At 46.4% G+C, this 19790-nt stretch overlaps 1 protein-coding gene across 4 annotated transcripts in view; it reads left to right on the forward strand.

Annotated features, from left to right (window-relative positions):
• Positions 1-19790, forward strand: part of pbx1b (pre-B-cell leukemia homeobox 1b) — an 86770-nt gene that overhangs the window by 55397 nt on the left and 11583 nt on the right. For 2 of the 4 annotated variants that reach the window (XM_061240180.1, XM_061240182.1), the window contains exons 3-7: positions 11946-12190; positions 14472-14531; positions 16018-16208; positions 17596-17731; positions 19237-19396. In XM_061240180.1, the coding sequence (XP_061096164.1) occupies positions 11946-12190; positions 14472-14531; positions 16018-16208; positions 17596-17731; positions 19237-19396 (792 nt within the window). The remainder of the gene's footprint in view (positions 1-11945; positions 12191-14471; positions 14532-16017; positions 16209-17595; positions 17732-19236; positions 19397-19790) is intronic. The other 2 variants (XM_061240181.1, XM_061240183.1) reach the window with 1 other exon arrangement.

Here is a 19790-nt window from a genome sequence, read left to right on the forward strand (position 1 = left end):
AGTTTTACACCAGGGTGCATATTCCCTTTGTGCTTTTTTGTGGCCTGCTGTCGTGTGCTTCCGAATAACACGAGAGCCCCAGGTGAGGAACTGGATGGCAGTAGTTTAGAAAGCGCTTTCCTGTGCTGCTGCTGCGCATTCACAACGGTGCAATAGAGCATGTTCCCCTGTGCTCCCCTGTCAGTCGCTACTTTAACTGTGTGCATCAAACTGTGCAGTTCTAACCCCTCAGTACAACACTTGAAAGGTACACACATAAGGAACTGTCAAAGGACTAGAGAAGGGGCGCTTTTTGAAAGGACGTGGCGATAAATAAACAATGCCGCGGATGGAACTGACAAGAAGTTTCGTCTTATCGGATAGCCTGCCTGGCATCTGGTATCCGTTTCAGTCGCCCTCGCCCTCCCCCGGCCTGTGACGGGCGGATCGCCTTACGACGTTGCTTGACCGTCCGGCCGTCTCAGGCGGGGGAGGCCTGATCGTCTCTGTCAGAGACATCACAGCTCGCTCGTTTGACCATACGTCTTCTTAATTGTGACGGAATACTCCCAACGTCATTAATTAAACATGCTTTCATTTAACCGCTCGCAAGAAGCCGGGGACCCACTGGCTGACCCGCTGTAGTGGAGCACTCCTGTCCGAGCGGTCTTGTTTGTGTGTTTATTCATATACATCACGAAAACCAAAAAATGAGTCAATCTCCATGAGTATTTTACTCTTATGTGGTTTCTTATGTAGCCTAGTGGCTGCAGTACATGCCTGGGACCTGGAAGGTCAGTGGTTCAAGCCCCGGTGTTGCCACAGTAAGCTCCGTGCATCTGTTCAGTTGGATACATTTAAGGGTGACAACCAGCAACACTCGATACAATTCTTTCTGAAAAATAACTGGGACTATTTCTGAAAAATAATCTGACTACCACCACAATGGATGATATGCTTAAAACTACCATCTATAATAACATATGCATATCATCCAAAGTTTGGGGAGAAACCCCCATCTTCAGTAATGTCATCCGTACCTCATCACTTTACTGTGCAGGCTACCCGATGTAGAAATGATCGTCAATATGCGCGGCTAGTTCAACTTCTCAGGTAAATCAAGCAAACATACAATGGGAACCACAAGTCTGAGGCCACAACCAAGTTTAGCCTAGTAGTCGACAGTTAGACAGTTAATATACTCAGTGCTGTCACTGTGCCAAACGGGACTGAATTTGACATGGATGCGCTTCATGCCTACAGAGCAGCACCATTGCTGTGTCAAAATGTATTTCTCACTTGAACATTGTCCAAGAGTGCCATTTTATTTAGGCAAATGGTCTATTATTCAACAGAGCAGCTAGGTCTTTTGAGCACCAGCCACTGCAAGTTTAAAGATACAACAGGCAACAGGATTTTTGTGTTAAAACATTGTTACAAGACCATTGTAAATCCCTTCCTATCATTGAAAAAGGGTCACTGACATGTTGACTCACCCTCTGCCTGTGTTTAAATTCGGGTTTCAAATATACAGTTGACGGGCCGGCACTCTGTACCAAAACATCGTATAGCTGTACAATAATTCAAGCTCACAGGGAAGGGGTTGGATAAACAATGTTGCGGTTGTGTTTTTGTTGCTGCAATTCCTCTCTTGACTGTTAGGAGTCCGAAATTACCTATTATACCTTTAATTGCGTAAAAAAACAATGAATCGCTTCAATGTAAGGTTTATGAAAAAATATTTTTTCAGATTGTGTAAATGGAATAATTACCAGGGAGCAATAACATTAGTGTGCGGATAAGTTAGCCTTTTCTTTTCTCGCTTTGTGTACTTCTTTTACATGACCTTCATTGGATGTGCACTGGCCAAAAAACATCCAGTGAGCAGCACTTCTGCGGGCAAAAACATATTGTTACTGAGAGAGCTAAGAGCAGAAGGGCCAGACTGGTCGAAGCTGACAGGAATGTAACAGCAAATAGCCACTCATTACAACAGTGGTATGCAGAAGAGCATCTCTGAACACACAACGCGTCAAACCTCTAAGTGGATAGGCTACAGCAGTAGAAGACCAATAAGTAAAAAAAGAAGTGTAATAAATACCTAATAAAGTGCTCGCTGAGTGTATATATTCATATCAAAAAATCAAGGAGTAGAGATTGCCGATTCCTCAATCTATTGTAGCTCAAAACAACCCTAGTTCAAATAGTATTTGTTTTGAATGCAAATTCTTTTTATGTGCTCTATTGATCTTGCCTGGTGCATTTCAGCCTGCAAGGAGGCGCAGATGGGCAGTGTTTGCATTTCTGGGACCATTTATTTTGTTCCAATACACCAGACAAGCTTAGTCAAAAGCAGAAAAGTATTTGTATCCAAAACAAATACTGTGTTGACCCAAACCTGCTTGCTGGTACTGACCCGACGCTGTGGAAGCTTTGACGCCTCGCGAAAAAAAAAACGGGGGAGACTTCCCTTATTTTGCAGATCAGTCATTTACATGCTGGGTGGCCTGAAGTAATTTAAATATTTAATTCTGCAGGCTGTTAATTCACCATGTTCTCTAGTCCACCCCCCCTCCCCGCTCCACCACCAATCCTTTTGGACATGGTTCAATTATACATGAAGAGAGCGAGAGAGAGAGAGGAGCCAGATTTGTCTTTTGTCCTTGTTCAATTAAACCCTGCCAGGGACCAAGGGTTAAGGTGAAATGATCTCTATCGCTGTTTATAGCAGTTCAATTAATATTTCAGCATTCAGGGGTAGCCTTGCATTACGCTGCAGCGCATACTCAGGGTGTCTGGTTAATGGAAAAACACAGACGACGGCGAATGTTAAACAAGAAGAATGCTTCTCCGAAGATGCAGGGAGAGGGGGGTTTGGAGCAGTCCGTTCGGCAGGGCTTTGTAAATCCTTCCGGACGCTTAATTTCTCAGCCTTAAAAAACGGATGTTTCCCCGAGTCCCCTTCCCGGAAATGAAATGAATATGCTCGGATACAGGGCCGGACAGTAAAATATCTACCCCGCCAAAGCCGACGGCCCTGGTTTTTATTAAATATTGATTTGATTTGGAAAAGGCCAGATGGCGAAAGGGTGAAGTGATGTCACCCCCCTTCCACCCCACCCAAACGTTGATTGCGTTTCTTTTTTCCTTTTTTAGTTTTGCTTGGTTGGTGTCGGAGGGTTTGCCCCGAGCTATGCGCGATGGCGGTTCATTCGGCCGGCTGTATCGGGGTCCGTTGAACGTGCGACAACTGCAGGGCCGGCTTTTTCGGGGAGAGAGGATCACAATATGACACTCGCCGATAACTGGGTCTCCTTTCAGTGCTAAAGCCAGGGGGGACGCACCTGATGAGTTTTGTTTGAGTTTCAGTCAGACCCGGGTCAAATACACTATTGTTTTGGATTCTCACCATTAAACTGTCCTGCAGAAATAAACACACATATCAGTGGCCATTTTTTGTGAAAAATCTATTTTTCAGTCTGTTCTCTGTGTCCCTCCATGTTTGAATGTTTGAAGACCTGGGTCAAATATATAATTTATGTATACATATACCTATAAATATATAATCAGAAAGTGCAAACCCTGCCTTCTGGTGATCTCGGTTGGCTCACTTGCACCAGGCAAGATCAGTCGAGCACAGAATACTATCCAAAACAATGACGTATTTGACCCAGGTCCGGTATCAGTAAATGGGAGGTTTTCACTGTCGCTGCAACAACATCACACCCGCACGCCGGCGACAGCATCGCGACCGTGTCCTCAGATTCGAAACACGCGGGCGGAAGGCCGGATAATCGCCTACCGACTGGGAATCGCACCCAGGCGGCTGGGGAGGGAGATTAAGGCCTCGTCTAACAACAAGTCATCTTTGAAACGCTTCCAAATGGGAAAAGGCGTCCATTAGAGACTTCGGAGGAGCGCCTCGCTCGCGGAATTTGGGCGGGGGCGGCGGGGGGGTGTAGCAGAGACGGGAGGGATAATTGTTTATCCCTCGGAGCGATCTCCGTGCATTTGGCCGCGGGTGGCTAAGTAAGTTCAGCGGCTCTGCGGATGGGGAAGTGCAGCAGACCTGAGGCTGGCAGCATTAGGACAAATCAATTTGCCGGTCATTACCCAATCAAAATAAAGCGGCCTGCCATGGTTAGCGTAATTATGACCCACAGCCAAGTGAATTTTCCAGAAGCCAGAACCACCCCCCCCCCCCCCACCCACCTCCCTCCTTTCCTTATTAATTGTATTTATTTAAGATAATCCATTTCATGCTTTTAATTGCGCGCTTGAGGATAAGGACAATAAATAAATCATCGTTTGCCCTCATCAGATTTCTTTTTCCAGACGAACCCGAGCAGACTGCAGGTGGAAGCGTCTCGCGCGCTGCTGAACGCTAATGGCGTCCTGTCGGCTTTGTGTCGCGGGAGGTCAAAAACGGGATGCGACTGGATTTCTCAGCCGGCCGATCGCATTCGTCTCCGCCAAACAAAGACACGAACACTTAAGACTGTAAATATTATAATCGCTGTAACCTGTAATTTAACGGTTATGGTGATGCATAACGATACCTGACAGTAGTTTGAAACAATGCTCCGGTCAAACCGTGTAACACAGTGTAACGTTACCCAAGCGGGGTTGAACACTGTGTAAGGTTAGCCCAGGCGGGGTTGAACACTGTGTAAGGTTAGCCCAGGCGGGGTTGAACACTGTGTAAGGTTAGCCCAAGCGGGGTTGAACACAGTGAAACGTTAGCCCAAGCGGGGTTGAACACAGTGTAAGGTTAGCCCAAGCGTGGTTGAACACTGTGTAAGGTTAGCCCAGGCGGGGTTGAACACTGTGTAAGGTTAGCCCAAGCGGGGTTGAACACAGTGAAACGTTAGCCCAAGCGGGGTTGAACACAGTGTAAGGTTAGCCCAAGCGTGGTTGAACACAGTGTAAGGTTAGCCCAAGCGGGGTTGAACACAGTGTAAGGTTAGCCCAAGCGTGGTTGAACACAGTGAAACGTTAGCCCAAGCGGGGTTGAACACAGTGTAAGGTTAGCCCAAGCGTGGTTGAACACAGTGTAAGGTTAGCCCAAGCGTGGTTGAACACAGTGAAACGTTAGCCCAAGCGGGGTTGAACACAGTGTAAGGTTAGCCCAAGCGTGGTTGAACACAGTGTAAGGTTAGCCCAAGCGTGGTTGAACACTGTGTAAGGTTAGCCCAAGCGGGGTTGAACACAGTGTAAGGTTAGCCCAAGCGTGGTTGAACACAGTGTACGGTTAGCCCAAGCGTGGTTGAACACAGTGAAACGTTAGCCCAAGCGGGGTTGAACACAGTGTAAGGTTAGCCCAAGCGTGGTTGAACACAGTGTAAGGTTAGCCCAAGCGTGGTTGAACACAGTGAAACGTTAGCCCAAGCGGGGTTGAACACAGTGTATTGTTATCCCAAGCGGGGTTGAACACAGTGTAATGTTAGCCCGAGCAGTGTTATTAAATGCGAAGGGGCTCATTTAAATCTGACTGGAGGCTGAGGAGAATAGGTCGTTGGTACGAGCAGAAGCTATACGTACAGTAGCAGCTGTTTACTGGCTGCGACCTTAGAGGACTCAGCGTATAATGATCTGCTGTCAATGACTGATGACGGCGCATCCAAGCGGCCTCCTGTCTATCGCGTTGTTTTCCCCTCCCCTTTCGCTGGCAGATGTTTCCATAAAGGCCTCGACGAACCGCGAAAGAAAAGCTCGCCTCCGTAGTGCGCCGCAACAAAAGCAGCACGCGCCGGAATCTTCTACGGCTTCTCAGAAAAAAGGCACTTCAAAGGCTGGGTCAGAGTGGGTGAAAGATGATAAAGATTTGGGGTTTCGCCTCAGCGGTGACAGCTCCTATTTGCTAAGAAATGATTCCCGCTGCTTGTGTAGGCCCATTTTGGGGCTTTCAGGCGAGGAGGTATCGAGGCAGCTAAGGTGCGAACGGCGAGGAGCGATGAAGTGTTGTGCGTGCGTCTTTAAAAACAATAAAACAAAATAAAAACTGAATCATCTACACCCTCCGGACACTGTAACACTGTAGAGCTGTAGTTTGCGTGCCAATTTAACGCCACTTTTCAAACATTCGGTTAAACATCAGTAATGATTTCAGTCCACCGCTCTCTCTTTCTTTTAACCCACACAGAGTTCAGATTCTCTTTCCCTTTGTGTAAAGCTGAAGAGTGGTACTTGGACTCCATTTTGGACACATTCGCAGTGGATCACAGTCAAAAGGTTTGACTGAGCGAGTTTGTCAGCGGCCTTCTCGGGTTTTTGTTTTATATTTTTTAGAGCGTTCCATGGGAACTTAGCCACCAACCGACTTTGTATGAATAACCGTCTACTACAAATAACCAAAAAACACTTAGGGCTTCGCATAGCGTGTAATGGAATTTGTCTTTTTTTCTCTCAAACACACTTACAATTAATGAATCGTGGTGGATCGCTGCTTCTTGCCAGAGCAGCTTCTCTTTAAAAGAGTGATGGTGGAGGTACTTAGGCCAAGTAAAATAAACACTGGAGAATGTGAAACCAAGGTCTGGCAGTAGCTGAATTGTTGCATGAAACCAAGGGGATTTTATGTTCAATTTCCATGCGACAGTCTAGACGCTTGATGGCTTTTTGCGGGGGAAAAAACGCAGGCTTCAATTTGTTACGGTGCCCGCCACTCAGAAATGCAAAAAGGCCTCCCCAATGAAGTGTTGAGCGTGCGTTTTCCCTCCCTCAGTCACCTATTCTTTATCCTGTATCCATAGTCAATGCAATTTTTTTCTCTCTGTGATTAATTTTATCATGTTTTACGAGAGGGATTGGATTTCTGGAATGTGTCTACGCAGGCGAATTTTTGAACAGTTTCTCTCGTGGAAGGCCCTCTCCGAATCCCTCTGAAATGATCGCACCGGCCCCGAGCGGTCACCCCGCGCACCCCCAGGCCCGGCCAATCTCGTCGGCCGGCGGCGTTCCAAAAAAAAAAACCCTTTTATTATTGAGCGCGGCGCACCTGGGCTCGCCGGCGTAAATTACACGCGTTTTCAGATCAAAGGTCCAAGGCAACCATTTTTTCGGGGAGGAAAAAAAAGAAGTCGCGGGCGATAAAACGCCGAGCCACTGTTTCACTGTTAATTTTACGCGCGGAACCCGCGAAACTTATTTTCACGCTCCATTGACTCCGGTATTTATGAGGTGGCAACGGCGCAAAAAAAAATGTTTTATACTCCACACCGAAGGCTCCCGCGGAATGAGGGGGGAGGCTCTTTGTAAATCACGTGACGTCCTGGACGGGCCCTTATTCACGGGGGGGCTCAGAATCGGAGCGTTGCGGGGAAGGGTCTCTCGGAAAAGGGCCCAAGGTCGTGGCTGAAGGGGCGAGGGGACAGGCGGGGGGGGGGGGGGGGGGGGGGGGCGCGTGGCGAGAAAGGGTGAAAAATCTCGCGGGGATGTCTCCCCGTACCTTGTCAAATGCCACGAAGGACACGCACTAATGAAGCAGGATGTTTGCACAGTTCCTGCGGTCACCGCAAGGAACCTGACCGCTCCTCTCTCAATCTCCCCTGCGCTGGGGCCTGAGGCCTGAACTCCTGACCCCCTCACCAACTGTCCTGCACTGCAAAAAAAAACACAAAATAAGTCGGTCTTAACAAGTATCTTTGTCTCACCTTGATTATCTTAAAGTCTTATTTCTATTACTTTCTACTAATGATGACTAATTTTCAAGATTTTGTCAATGAAAAAAAATTAACTCTTCAAGCAAACGGTAATTTGAAACAAGCTAATATTTCCTACTTAAGAGAAGAAAAAAGATCTTGAGTTGTATTACAAGACTAAAAGCCCATTTTCTTTTGCAGTGTGACGTTCACTTTCTGACTCCACTCGAAAGGAGAGGGGAATGGGGTGGGGGGGAGGGCGGTTGGTGAGAGTTGTCTGGACGCCCTCGCGCTAGCCCGACAGACAGCAGGCCCTGTTCTCATGGTGGCGGGTGAGATCCGGGGGCCCAGGCCGCAGTCTGGGGTTAATGCGCCGAGCGCTCCCATTGTCTGCGGATTAATGAAGTGGTCTCCGTCACTCCCCCCGACACGGGGCCCAAACCATGGGGGCACCTGATAATAAGCGTTAATTACGGGAAGGCAATTATGAGGTCTTGTAATCTCGAATTTGATCGGCTCGCGACCCACGGCGAGAAGTATCCAAAGTCCTGGAATAATGCCTTTTTCGTTGTTTGTCACTGTCACGAATGTCGTTTGTTATTGGATTTACTGTGGCTCGGATGAAAAATATTGGCTATTAGTTGTTTGAATAAGGCCACTGGCCACACGTTTGAGAAGTGGCTAGAGAAATGTGTGTGTGTGTTTGTATGCAGGTATGTCCAAATGTTTGGTGTGGGTGTATGTGTGTGTGCAATGTGTATGTGTATGCAGGCATGTACAAATGTTTGGTGTGTGTGTGTGTGTGTGTGTGTGTGTGTGTGTGTGTATGTGCATATGCGTGTGTAAGAGTGCAGTGGTCACTGTTACTGCAGCTGGGCCATTCCGTGAAAAGGTGTGTGAGTTCAGTGGAAATTGGGGTTTGTGTCGATTCGTTTTCCTTGTGGCTGTTCTTAATCAAAATATCTACTAGTCTTAGAAGTTTAGAGGTCATACACCAAGTGGTGCTGTTGTAGTAAACCTTCAAATACTGAAAAAAAATTGATGAATGATCATAACTTTTTTTCTGAGCAGTATTATGAAAATCATCATCTGAACCTTGACAGAAAATTGCATCAGACTGCACATTCTCAGATTTCCCCTGCCAAAAATATGATGCTCCAAATTTGACTCAAACCCCAATTTCCACTTGTGAGTGATTTTTTGGTTCCAGACCCCCTACAATGACAAATCCAATAAGGCTAATATTTTGAATATTCTTTATTGAATATATAAAACATTTACACAAAATTTGAGCAAAATTGGAGTGGTCAGCTCCCACACCTCTGGTTGAATTTCACAGAATGACCCAGCCGCTGTGAGCATCAGACCCTAACTGGAAGTCGACCAGGCGCCAGACCTCTGAAATGAAAGGAGTCCCTGTTTTTCTCTGAGAACACAGATGGAGCCCTCTAGTGGACAGAAATAAAACTGAGCCCCACGGCTTAGGGGTGGCCTGGCCGTGTAGCCAGCCCCACTGCGGGCGGCTTGGCTCTGGGCTTTGACCGCGGGGGCAGCGGTGCTCGGCAAAAAGCTGCTTTCTCAGCCACGGAGAACCCTTCCAGCCCCGCGGAGACTTCCGCAGCGCATTCTGCCTGTCTTCACGTCAGTCACTCTGACCACATCCTGTAGCGGTGGGGAGATTCAGCATCTAATGCGTGTGTTATTAGGAGCTGCAGTCAGTAATACGTCCAGACTTTCGAATTATAAGGTTCTAACTGGCGTTTTTGACAAAAAACTAGTTGCTGTTGTTTATAGGGCAATTGGATAGGATTTTGATGTTGTACATTCAGAGGATTTCTAGGGTGTATGTCATTTTGATCTATGAAGAACTACCCTACATTTCAGTTTCAGAATTTCATACTCAGAACATAGATAGAACCATATAATTCCAAGATCACGACATGCCCATAATGGATTCATTGCCTACAAAGAATCCCGTAATTCTGCACATCTGGACTTTTTGGTGCTTGTTCCCCCGCGCAGCGTATCTTCCATATCGCGGTGATGTCACCTCCGGACCTTGGCCAATCTGGGAGCGTTTGGTGGTCCCCGGAGGAGGCGCCCGTTTCCGGGGTGGTGCCGATCGTGCGGAAAGGGCCGGAAGGTCCAAAAGCCGGGGGATCGTTCTCGCCTTCAGACCACACAGGGCGTCCAGGCAGTAATGATAATTCAGCAATTAATGCGTGCTCTGTTCTAGAGAGGTTTTTTCCCCTCAAATAGGAATAAGAATTGAGGTTAAACTCATCTGATTAGCCTTTGTTCTTCTGAAAGCATATTCCATATACCAGTGATGCACAAAACGCTGTGCCATTTTATGCTTGTTAAAATCAGATTCTTGTGGATGGCCTTTTTTCAGTTTAATTTGCTCTGTAACGATAAGTATATACATTTTAAGCTGCCAGAAACAGGCTTTGTGGATGTCTGTCAATGAAGTTGCAGTCATACTGTCAGTAATATGTTGTAAGTCCAAGCTTTGATTTTTATTTTTTTTAAATGTATACAATGCATTTCTTGTTTGTTTGTTTTTTGTACTGATGTACGTGTTCAGGAGCAATAGACCCGGAACTCTGGGGCAGCATTGATAATTATTGAATTTTTTATCTTGTAGATGCCAAATTCTTCTGTATTTTATGGCGCTATAAATGGTCTGGTGGTATATGAAGGGTCTGAGTGTGTGTGGTTGGTGGGATATTATTAGTGGTGGTCTGAGCAAAACATGGTTTCAAAGATTTATAAAAATAAACTGAACTGTGCATTACAAGTCTTCTTATTCCTCTTAAATAAGACTGTTGCCCTTTTTTTATTGTGTCTGTAGGCCACAGCGATATACCAGGAATACTGTATGAAGCAGTATTAAATTTATACTGTGGCATTCTTTTTTAAATACTGCCATACCGCAGTTTTGGAGAACGGTCCCTGAAACACGCTTATTCTATGCACGAGGTCACTCTCACCCAGGCCTAGAACTTTCTTTGGAATGTGACCTCACCACCTTGCTCCTGAAGCTCTTTGCAAAGCCTTGTCAAGCTGTAGTTGTCAAAGTTGTTGATAATGTGCAAAGTAGCGTGCATTTGCGAACTCATCGTCCCTCTCAGTCTGGACAGAAGAACATTTTGGGCAAGAATAACAGTTCTGCGTTTTGGCCTTTTGTCACATATCCCACACAGATGCCTGGACATTTTAAATAAAATTATTAACATTCAAAATTTTGTAAGCTTTCGTCTTAGTTTCAGTCAGTCTCTCCAGCTGCTCTGGGTCATGTGCACCATTTCTTGTTGTGACAGAGTGAGTTTCTATGGAAAGAAAGTGCAGTGCTGATTGGTCATATATTTGCAGCACTTGAGCAGTTAAATATGGTAACGCGTAAACTAAAAACTTACAGCTAGCGAGCTAAATTGGTAGATTTTATAGCTAAATTACTGAGAACGCAATGTGTAGACTTGGATGAAGAGGAACTGAATATGATACAATTTGTGAGTCTCACTATGAAACTGTCATGCATAAATAAACAAGTATATCACTGGCTATATTTTGTCTAAAACCAGTTTTCATACTCTACCCACTGTGTCCCTCGATGTTTGAATCTTGTCACCAATCTATCTCCTGCACTAATCTGTGGCAGACCTGGATCGAATACGTCATTGTTTTGGATTCAAATACTTTTCTATGCCTTACTGAGCTGGTCTGGTGTATGGAACCTATGGAAAAGTGCAACCCCCCCTTTTCTGGTCCTCTTGGTTGGCCCAGCCATGCACAGAAAAGTATTTGAATCCAAAACAATTACTTAATTGACCCAGGTCTAATCTGTGGGTCAAGTAGCCTTGTCTTAATTATATGTTCACAAATAATGACACACAGCTAACATTGCAACCTTAGCTGGCTAATCCTGTAACCAAAGCACTATGCTGCTCATTGTAAGCACATTGGCATATGCCACCCTGTGGTAGGATATGATATATAGATATATAACTAGGATACATGTGCATATTCTCTTTTCTATGTGGTCCTCACACAGCACTTGCTTGATCAATTACAGTAGTTAATTAGACAGTTAACTCACCTCACTTGGTTTCTTGGGTCTGAATCAGTTGCTGATATTAAGGCGAAAACAAAAACCAGCACACCCTGTGGCTCTACAGGACCATGAGTGAGGATGAGAGAGAAAAGAGAATATGCAGACATTGTCAGAGCGTCCACACGTGCTCGGCCCACCCGAGCAGCCCACGACCGATCAGCGCGTGACCGCCTCACTCACCTTGCGACCTTTGACCCTTTGTGCCCCCGCAGTGCTGAGTATCCGCGGCGCCCAGGAGGAGGAGCCCCCGGACGCCCAGCTGATGCGATTGGACAACATGCTGCTGGCGGAGGGCGTGTCCGGGCCGGAGAAAGGGGGCGGGTCTGCGGCGGCCGCGGCGGCAGCAGCAGCGACGGGCGGGGCCGGCGCCGACAACTCTGCCGAACACTCCGACTACCGGGCCAAGCTCTCCCAGATCCGGCAGATCTACCACACCGAGCTGGAGAAATACGAGCAGGTCAGCCTCCCCGCGCCCCCTCCCGTTTTCCCTAACCCTGACGACACCTTCTCTGACGATACCACATCCCCACGTGTACCCCCTCTGTCCAGTCAAATACGTCATCGTTTTGATTCAAATACTTTGCACCTTTCAGCGGAAAAGTAAAGGGCAGGAAAAGACACCTGACAAGCTTTGTTTGAGTATCAGTCAGACCTGGGTCAAATACAATATATACATACATACATTGTTTTGTATTCAAATGCTATTCTACGCTTTACTGAGCTTGGTGTATTGGAACTTATGGTATACTCTGAAAAAGCACCCCGCCTTCTGGTCCACTTGGTTGGCTAAATTGCACCAGGCAAGATCAGTCGAGCACAGAACAGTATTTGAATCAAAACAAAACAATGACGTATTTGACCCAGGTCTGCCTCTGTCCCACATACAGATAATTTAGAGTAGTTTGACACCTCATTTGTGACCCAAATCTGTACCTCCAGCTCCAAGGTGTGCATGCTACATTCGGATGCCAATTTTTTTGGCCGGATATACAAGCCCCTTAAAAGTCAAGCCTCCGCATTAAAATGGACGCACCTTTCCTCTTCCCGTTCTCATTGCTTTGCATATCGGGCTCGGAGAGCCGTCTCTCGGCTTTATCTCGTATTAATTTTCTTATCTGTTCCAGAGCTGTCAGATTATCGCGCACTAACCTTTCATTGAAGTGCGGTGGTGAATCCCCCTTCATGTTTTTGCGGGGGGAAAAGATTAAAGACGTAGTGCTTGGGGTGGATGTCGTCTTGAAAGAGCTCAGAGGATTATCGTTTAGAGTCACTCGCCGCGCCCTTCATGGACAGGACTTATTAACTCCCTAACCTCGCTCCATCCAATATAATAGATCATTTATTCAAATGAACGAAAATGTACCTTTAATGGAAAAATATTATTTATTATTGTGTTAATGTATCTTTGTGAGTGTAGTATCCTGGGGTTGTTAGCTTAGGGCAAGGGCCAATGTTAGCCAATGAAAGATTAAATTCATCACACCAAAACACATCAAAAACCAGAAGACACTCTGGCCCTCCAGGACTGACGTTTGACACCCCTGGCTTAGAGCAGGGATCATCAAATCTAATCCTGGTTTTCTTTTCTCCCATGTAATTAATTTTACAATTTAACAGTTAGTGCTACTGACTTCCAACCTCACTCCCTTTAGCAGCAGTTCTCAACCCTTGAGGACCGTGATTTGATGATCCCTGGTGTGGAGTATAGCGATATAATTGCGGTCTGAAGGGAGAGTTGTTTTTATTATCTTTTTCTTAGTTGGCCGTGTGTTTGGGTAGGCCTGTTCACCACCGGGAGTGTAAGTTTCACCAGCTCCCTTTGGCTGGCTGTCACTAGGAGCGGCACCAACCACAGCGGCCCCTCGTGGTAGTAGAACATTGCATGATGGGAAGTCTCGGCCCTCCCAGCCTCAGCAGCCCACCACTCGCGCAGGCAGAAGGCGAACGAATCGCGCTCTTCTTCGACGGCGAAGAGTTTATAAGATTCGCTGCGCCCACCCACTGGAAGGCCGTCCCCGCTACGTGTGTCTAAAGAAATGCTGGTGTTGTTGTCGTTGTTTGTCTTTGTACTTAATCCCTTTAGATCTTTCTTGCTTTTTATCCTCCACCACTTCATTAGCAAACCTTAAATGACTGGATTACATGCTAATATATGCTGTGCCTCCCACCAACGCATGCTGAAACGAACTGTGCTGTCTGCCGTGGCTTTGTCATGAATGCATGCTCTGTCTCATGAAATATGAATTAACTCGTACAACTCAGAACTGTAAGCAGTTGGCTGGTAATCCCTGCATATAAGCAATGCAGCATAGCAAACTCTAAACTGTTGACTTTGGTTATCCTATGTAAAAGTACCCTGCTGTAAAATTCAGCTATGCCAGCTTGAAAATTGAGCTGGTCAAGTTGGACATAGGCTGGTCTAGCTGGATATGAGCTGGTCAACCAGCTAGTGCTGGTAGCTTGTCTGAGCCGACCAGCTATCAGGTGTTTCAAAACCAGCTACCAGGTGTCAAACAATGTCAAGCCGGGAGCTGGTCTGAACTGGTCATCCAGCTACCAGCCATTTCAAAACCTAGCTTCAGCAGGGTAACACGGCATTTATCAGGAGGCAGGGTTGCCATCGCTTTATCCTAGCCATATGGGTGGAGAGAGCTATTTAAAATGAGGTGGAGGGTCACGTGACTGATCACGTGACCCGGCCAGCACCCAATGCTGACGATGTATATACTGTATTTAAGATGGTATCCGGATGGAGGGACAGTCAGAGTTACGCAGGGAGTCGTGGCAGCGGAAATCAGGTACTCCTCCCTGCGCACTCCTTTCCCCACACACTCAGAAACGTGCCTTTTTTTTACGGGCGTACGAAAAATGCTTGCTCTGTCGTTTTACAGAACGACTTCCCTCTGTCAGTTCAGAATAGAATTTGATGGCAACCCAGACTCTGGTGATGTTCAGTAGCGTTGCATGCGGATGAATAAAACCTGCATCTTTGCATGTGTCCAGCACATAATCAGTCGGTGTCTTAAAAACAAATAAATGTCATTCTTCTTTTAGATGTGGTACTGAACCCAGTTCAGGGAAAAATACAGTATCCTGGATTTTACCGTTTTTCCAGGCTTCGATAAATAGCTTTTTGTCTACAGAAAATATGTAGAACTTTTTCATTATTTCATAGTCTACATTTCTGTTATTGTTTTTACCTGTTCATATGAAATGAAGCGCATTGTTGCAGGTTAAGGGGGCACTGTCTCCCATGTAGTGCATGTGCTTCCTGTCTGTGGCCTTTTCCTATTCTGTGTCGACCGCCTTCTCTGCTTCATCAGAACGTTTATGAGAACTCCCTCTGTCTCCGCCATCATGCGGGCTCCATAACAGACAGCAGGAAAACGGCTGCCCGCCTCTCGCTTTTATTAGCCGTCTCCGCATGTGTGTACCTGTCTGAAATTGCGTTTGGAGCGCGTGTCATGCGTACATGTCATCCGTGCGTCTGCTACGTTGATATCCTCCCGCCCAGCTGCCGTGTGCCGTCTCCGAACGGCGGCGGAACCCCTGTTCTGACAGAGGACAGAGTCCCCGTCCCAAAGCATCTGGTGGCTACGAGAGAGAGGGAGGGAGAAAGAGGGAGAAAGAGAGAGAGAGGGGAGAAAGAGAGAGAGCCAGAGTGAGAGAGAGAGAGTCTCAAAACCGTCGAGCGCAAACGGGCGTACTCATCGTCAGGAATAAAAGCCTGTCTCCCCCCCCCCCCCCCCTCCCCGCTCACGGAGGCGCCTCCTGCAGGTTTTTATTATGTAAAGCGAGCGCTCTCTCCAAGTTCAAGGAGGAGCGCACTTCATAAGCGTGCAGGAATTCAAACCTGCCCACGTACAGCCGGGGCTAAAAGCGCCTCCTCGCGCTCCGCATTTCAAACGCCCGCCGTGCCGTCCTCGCCCTATCCTGTATTTATCCACCCGCTCCCCCTCCTGCATGCAAACGCGGGCAAACTTTCCCATATTGTCACTCGCCGGCGCTGGAAAGCGGCTAATCTCATTAGTATTGCCAGCTGCACTCGCGCTAGCGGCTGCCGCCCCCACGTTATTACGGCTCCGCTTTCTGCGCTAATTCTGCAGATGGGCCCGCTAATATTAGCCAGATATTGCTCGATGGTTCGCGGCAGAAGCACCCCCGCGTTTGTTGAGGCGTCAGAAAAAATCCCACTAGCCCCCCCCCACTCCCACCACCCCACCCGGTTCTCGGTTCTCGGTTCTCTCCGACGTGTAACGTAGTTCTTGTGCTTCTGTGTGGCAGGCGTGCAACGAGTTCACCACCCACGTGATGAACCTGCTGAGGGAGCAGAGCCGCACGCGCCCCATCTCGCCCAAGGAGATCGAGAGGATGGTGGGCATCATCCACCGCAAGTTCAGCTCCATCCAGATGCAGCTGAAGCAGAGCACCTGCGAGGCCGTCATGATCCTGCGCTCGCGATTCCTCGACGCCAGGTCAGTCCGCCCGTCCCTCGGGTTCCTGTACCAGCTTGTTCATGCAAATGTTTAATCAGCCAATCATGTGGGAGCAACTAAATGCATAAAAGCATGCAGATGTGGTCAAGAGCTTCAGCTGTTGTTCAGAGCAAATGTCAGAATGGGGAAGAAATGTGATCGAAGTGACCATGAAATGATTGTTAGTGCCAGACAGGGTGGTTTGAGTATTCACTTCTTGTTGTTTTTTCCCCATTTGGTAGCCAATTATACCCTATCTAATCCAATTAGTGCTAGCTGGGGATACACCGCCTTACGACCCTGTCCCTCAGCGGCCTAGTAGTATCTTGTGAGACGCGTCGTTAATGCGAGAGGAGACAGCAGCTTACTGGCACCGCAGCAGAATACGAATAATGAAAAGGTCCTAAATAAATACCTCACTGAGTGTATAATCGCAAAATTTAAAAAAAAAGTAAAAATAAAAAAATGCATACATTTTTAATTGCAAGGACATAAAGGGGTTGAGTGGCACCTGGCAGTTAGCTCAGAGTGGCGTTGCTGGCTGCATGAAACCCCCCCCCCCCCACACACACACACACACACACACACACACAGTCAGAACCCACCTGCGGCAGACAGGCAGATCTGCGCCACGTCTGCAGACCGCAAACAATTTCGCCTACGCGCAGCAACATTAAAACCTCTCTCTTTTATCCTAGTCGCTCGTTCCCATTGACGTACACTTCGGATTTGCATACGCTCAAGCACGGGCGAATTTCGCTCTCTCAACGAGGGCCTCGCTTCCTTCCAGCTCTTCCTTCTCGTTCCTCTGCAAATTATTTATTTCTTTAACGTCGGGGAACAGCACCACCCCCCTCTCCCCAGCTCGTTCAGCCACGCCGATTAATCCTACGGCTGGGGGGAAGCCACGCTGTGCACATTTACATTTCCGAAGCGCGCCTTTCGGGGTTGGGGACAGACGTTCCGCAGCGAAGCGCTGATCCATTGAGGGAGCAGGCCGAGTGTCCCTCTGGGCTATGTTAAAGCCCTCATTAGGCGTAGCTTCGCCCGTAGCTCGACCCAAGTGGACCATTGGACACGGACAGGATGTTGAGTTATCTCACGCCATTTACGCCGGTTTCCCCCTCATATTTTACTATTAAAATGAGTCTGGGGTTTTTGATTATGAATACGCACCATACATTCTCAGTAACGGCGCCTCGGTGTAACAGGATTATACCCGCCACTGCGTCGATCCGTCCTCGAAATGTCGGTGTCAAAATTTGCAGAGGAGTCTGCGTAATGATATTTCAAGGTTTGGGTTTTGGTTTTTAATGGAGAGGCCCCAGAAGATGTTTTTTTGAGCTCTGTTCCTCACTGTTATGTTCCCTCTGTCCCCTCTGTGTAGACGAAAGAGACGGAACTTCAACAAGCAGGCGACGGAGATACTCAACGAGTACTTCTACTCTCACCTCAGCAACCCGTACCCAAGCGAGGAGGCCAAGGAGGAGCTGGCCAAAAAGTGCTCCATTACTGTTTCACAGGTAAGCCTTCGCCTCAACCAGTGTCAGGTCACCGAAGAACACGAGTATTGAGCTTGAGAAATACCCGTGGTAAAATTTTACTTGAGTCAAAGTAGTACTCTGGAATTTGGAAACTACTACGATTAAATGTCTTGTAGAAATTTCTAGACGACTTTTAGTTTTGCTCAAATAACATTTTACCAAGGGTATTTCTACTTTTACTCAAGTACAGGATTTGTGTAGTTCATCCACCACTGACACCACGTCAACTAGGAAGCCAGGCCTGGATAATGTCCGTAGCATGTGCTATAGATAGTGGGCTATAGATGATTTACATTTACAATCAAATGCGAAAAAATTCGATTTTTGTTCGGATTTGACCTTCTAGAGCTTGATGAATCGTATCACTTTTCAAGTGCTCATTACCTGTTGATTATTGGTAGCAATTAAGAAATTATTTAAATTGGCCCATTGCTGTATTATTATGGAGACATTTAAAAAGTGCACCTCCTCCCTAGTATGGAAACTGTGCTTGTCACAGCGTTTTCTAATCTCATTTTGATGTTGTTTATCAGTTTTCTCAAGGGAGTTTTCCTCATAACATCCCCTCCACTTTATGTGGGAGTGGACATTAGCTTTAGTTCACAAACGTGACTCATGGTTGCTTAGTGATGATTCCAGCAGCCTCCTGAGACATACTGATGATGTCACCACTCTGGACGCATGGCACTAAATCCACAGCAGCATTTCCATTCAGCCTTAATGTCTGTGTTTTGTGATTATATATTGTTATGGGGCAGCCTATAGCCTAGTGGTTAAGTTGCTTGACTGGGACCCGGAAGGTTGGTGGTTCAAGCGCCATTTTGGCCACAATAAGATTAACCCCACATTGCTCCAGGGAGGATTGGCCCCTGCTTAGTCTGATCAACTGTAAGTCACTTTTGATAAAAGTGTCAGCAAAATAACTAATGTAATTTTAAACATTTGGATGATTGGCTGAGGAATACATAGTTCAATTGAATTGCCTATCAGACGTCACTTATTAACTTTCAATGATGATGGAATATGGTGTACAGTAGGTGTACCATATCCCATATTTATTCTTATAAGTGGATCATTAGCAGATGCTTGATTTCATCATTTTGTGCTCTCATCCAAAACCTAGCCCCATCTATTACATTACCTGCTACCTGCTACTTTCATTTTGAAATTCAAGTTCTCTCTAGTTTTTGGATAGCTTTCTATATTTTTTATAAATCCAAGCTTGACTCTTTTGACTCTTTTTTCTTTCTTAAAATTCAGATAAAAACTATTACTAAGCTCAGCCCTGGAAAGTTGACCTTCTGTAATCATCACATCACGACACCTGCTATGACTATACTTTCTTATACTGATTCTGCTAATGTGTTTTGGTGCACAAGCTCAAATCAATATGTACACAAAGCATATTTTGACCAAGCTATCTTTTGATAAAAGATATCTGGGAAACACAAAACAAATTAGCACACACGCTTCCTTCCCTGCAGGTATCCAACTGGTTTGGAAACAAAAGAATCCGGTACAAGAAAAACATTGGAAAATTCCAAGAAGAAGCCAACATGTATGCTGCCAAAACTGCTGTCAGTGCAGCCAACGTGTCTGCACACGGGAGCCAAGCAAACTCGCCCTCTACCCCTAATTCTGCCGGTGAGTATGAGGCCCACACCAGACTCAGCGATATTAAAATCCATGTATTTCCATACATTGAAGAAATCAAACTGCACTCAAACTCACAGTACTGAGTGTTGCCGGGTATTTTTAAATATGGCCAAGGAGATTTGCATTGCCATTGGCTGATACCAAAATACTTTGATTTTGGATATGTTAGCAGTTCCTTGTGTTCAGCTGATGTCCTCAAATAGTGAATGGCTTAATAATTAAGAACGTTTTTAAACTTTAATGTAGAATTGAAATACCCTAACTGCAATTGAATTGAATGATCATGAGTTTCTTGCACAGTATTTTATTTACAGTCCCACATTATCAGGAACAAAACTGCCTGGAGAGGAACGAACCAGAATTTACTTGACAGTCATGGATA

Source organism: Conger conger, chromosome 4, assembly GCF_963514075.1.
Source record: "Conger conger chromosome 4, fConCon1.1, whole genome shotgun sequence".
Taxonomy (NCBI): Eukaryota; Metazoa; Chordata; class Actinopteri; order Anguilliformes; family Congridae; genus Conger; species Conger conger.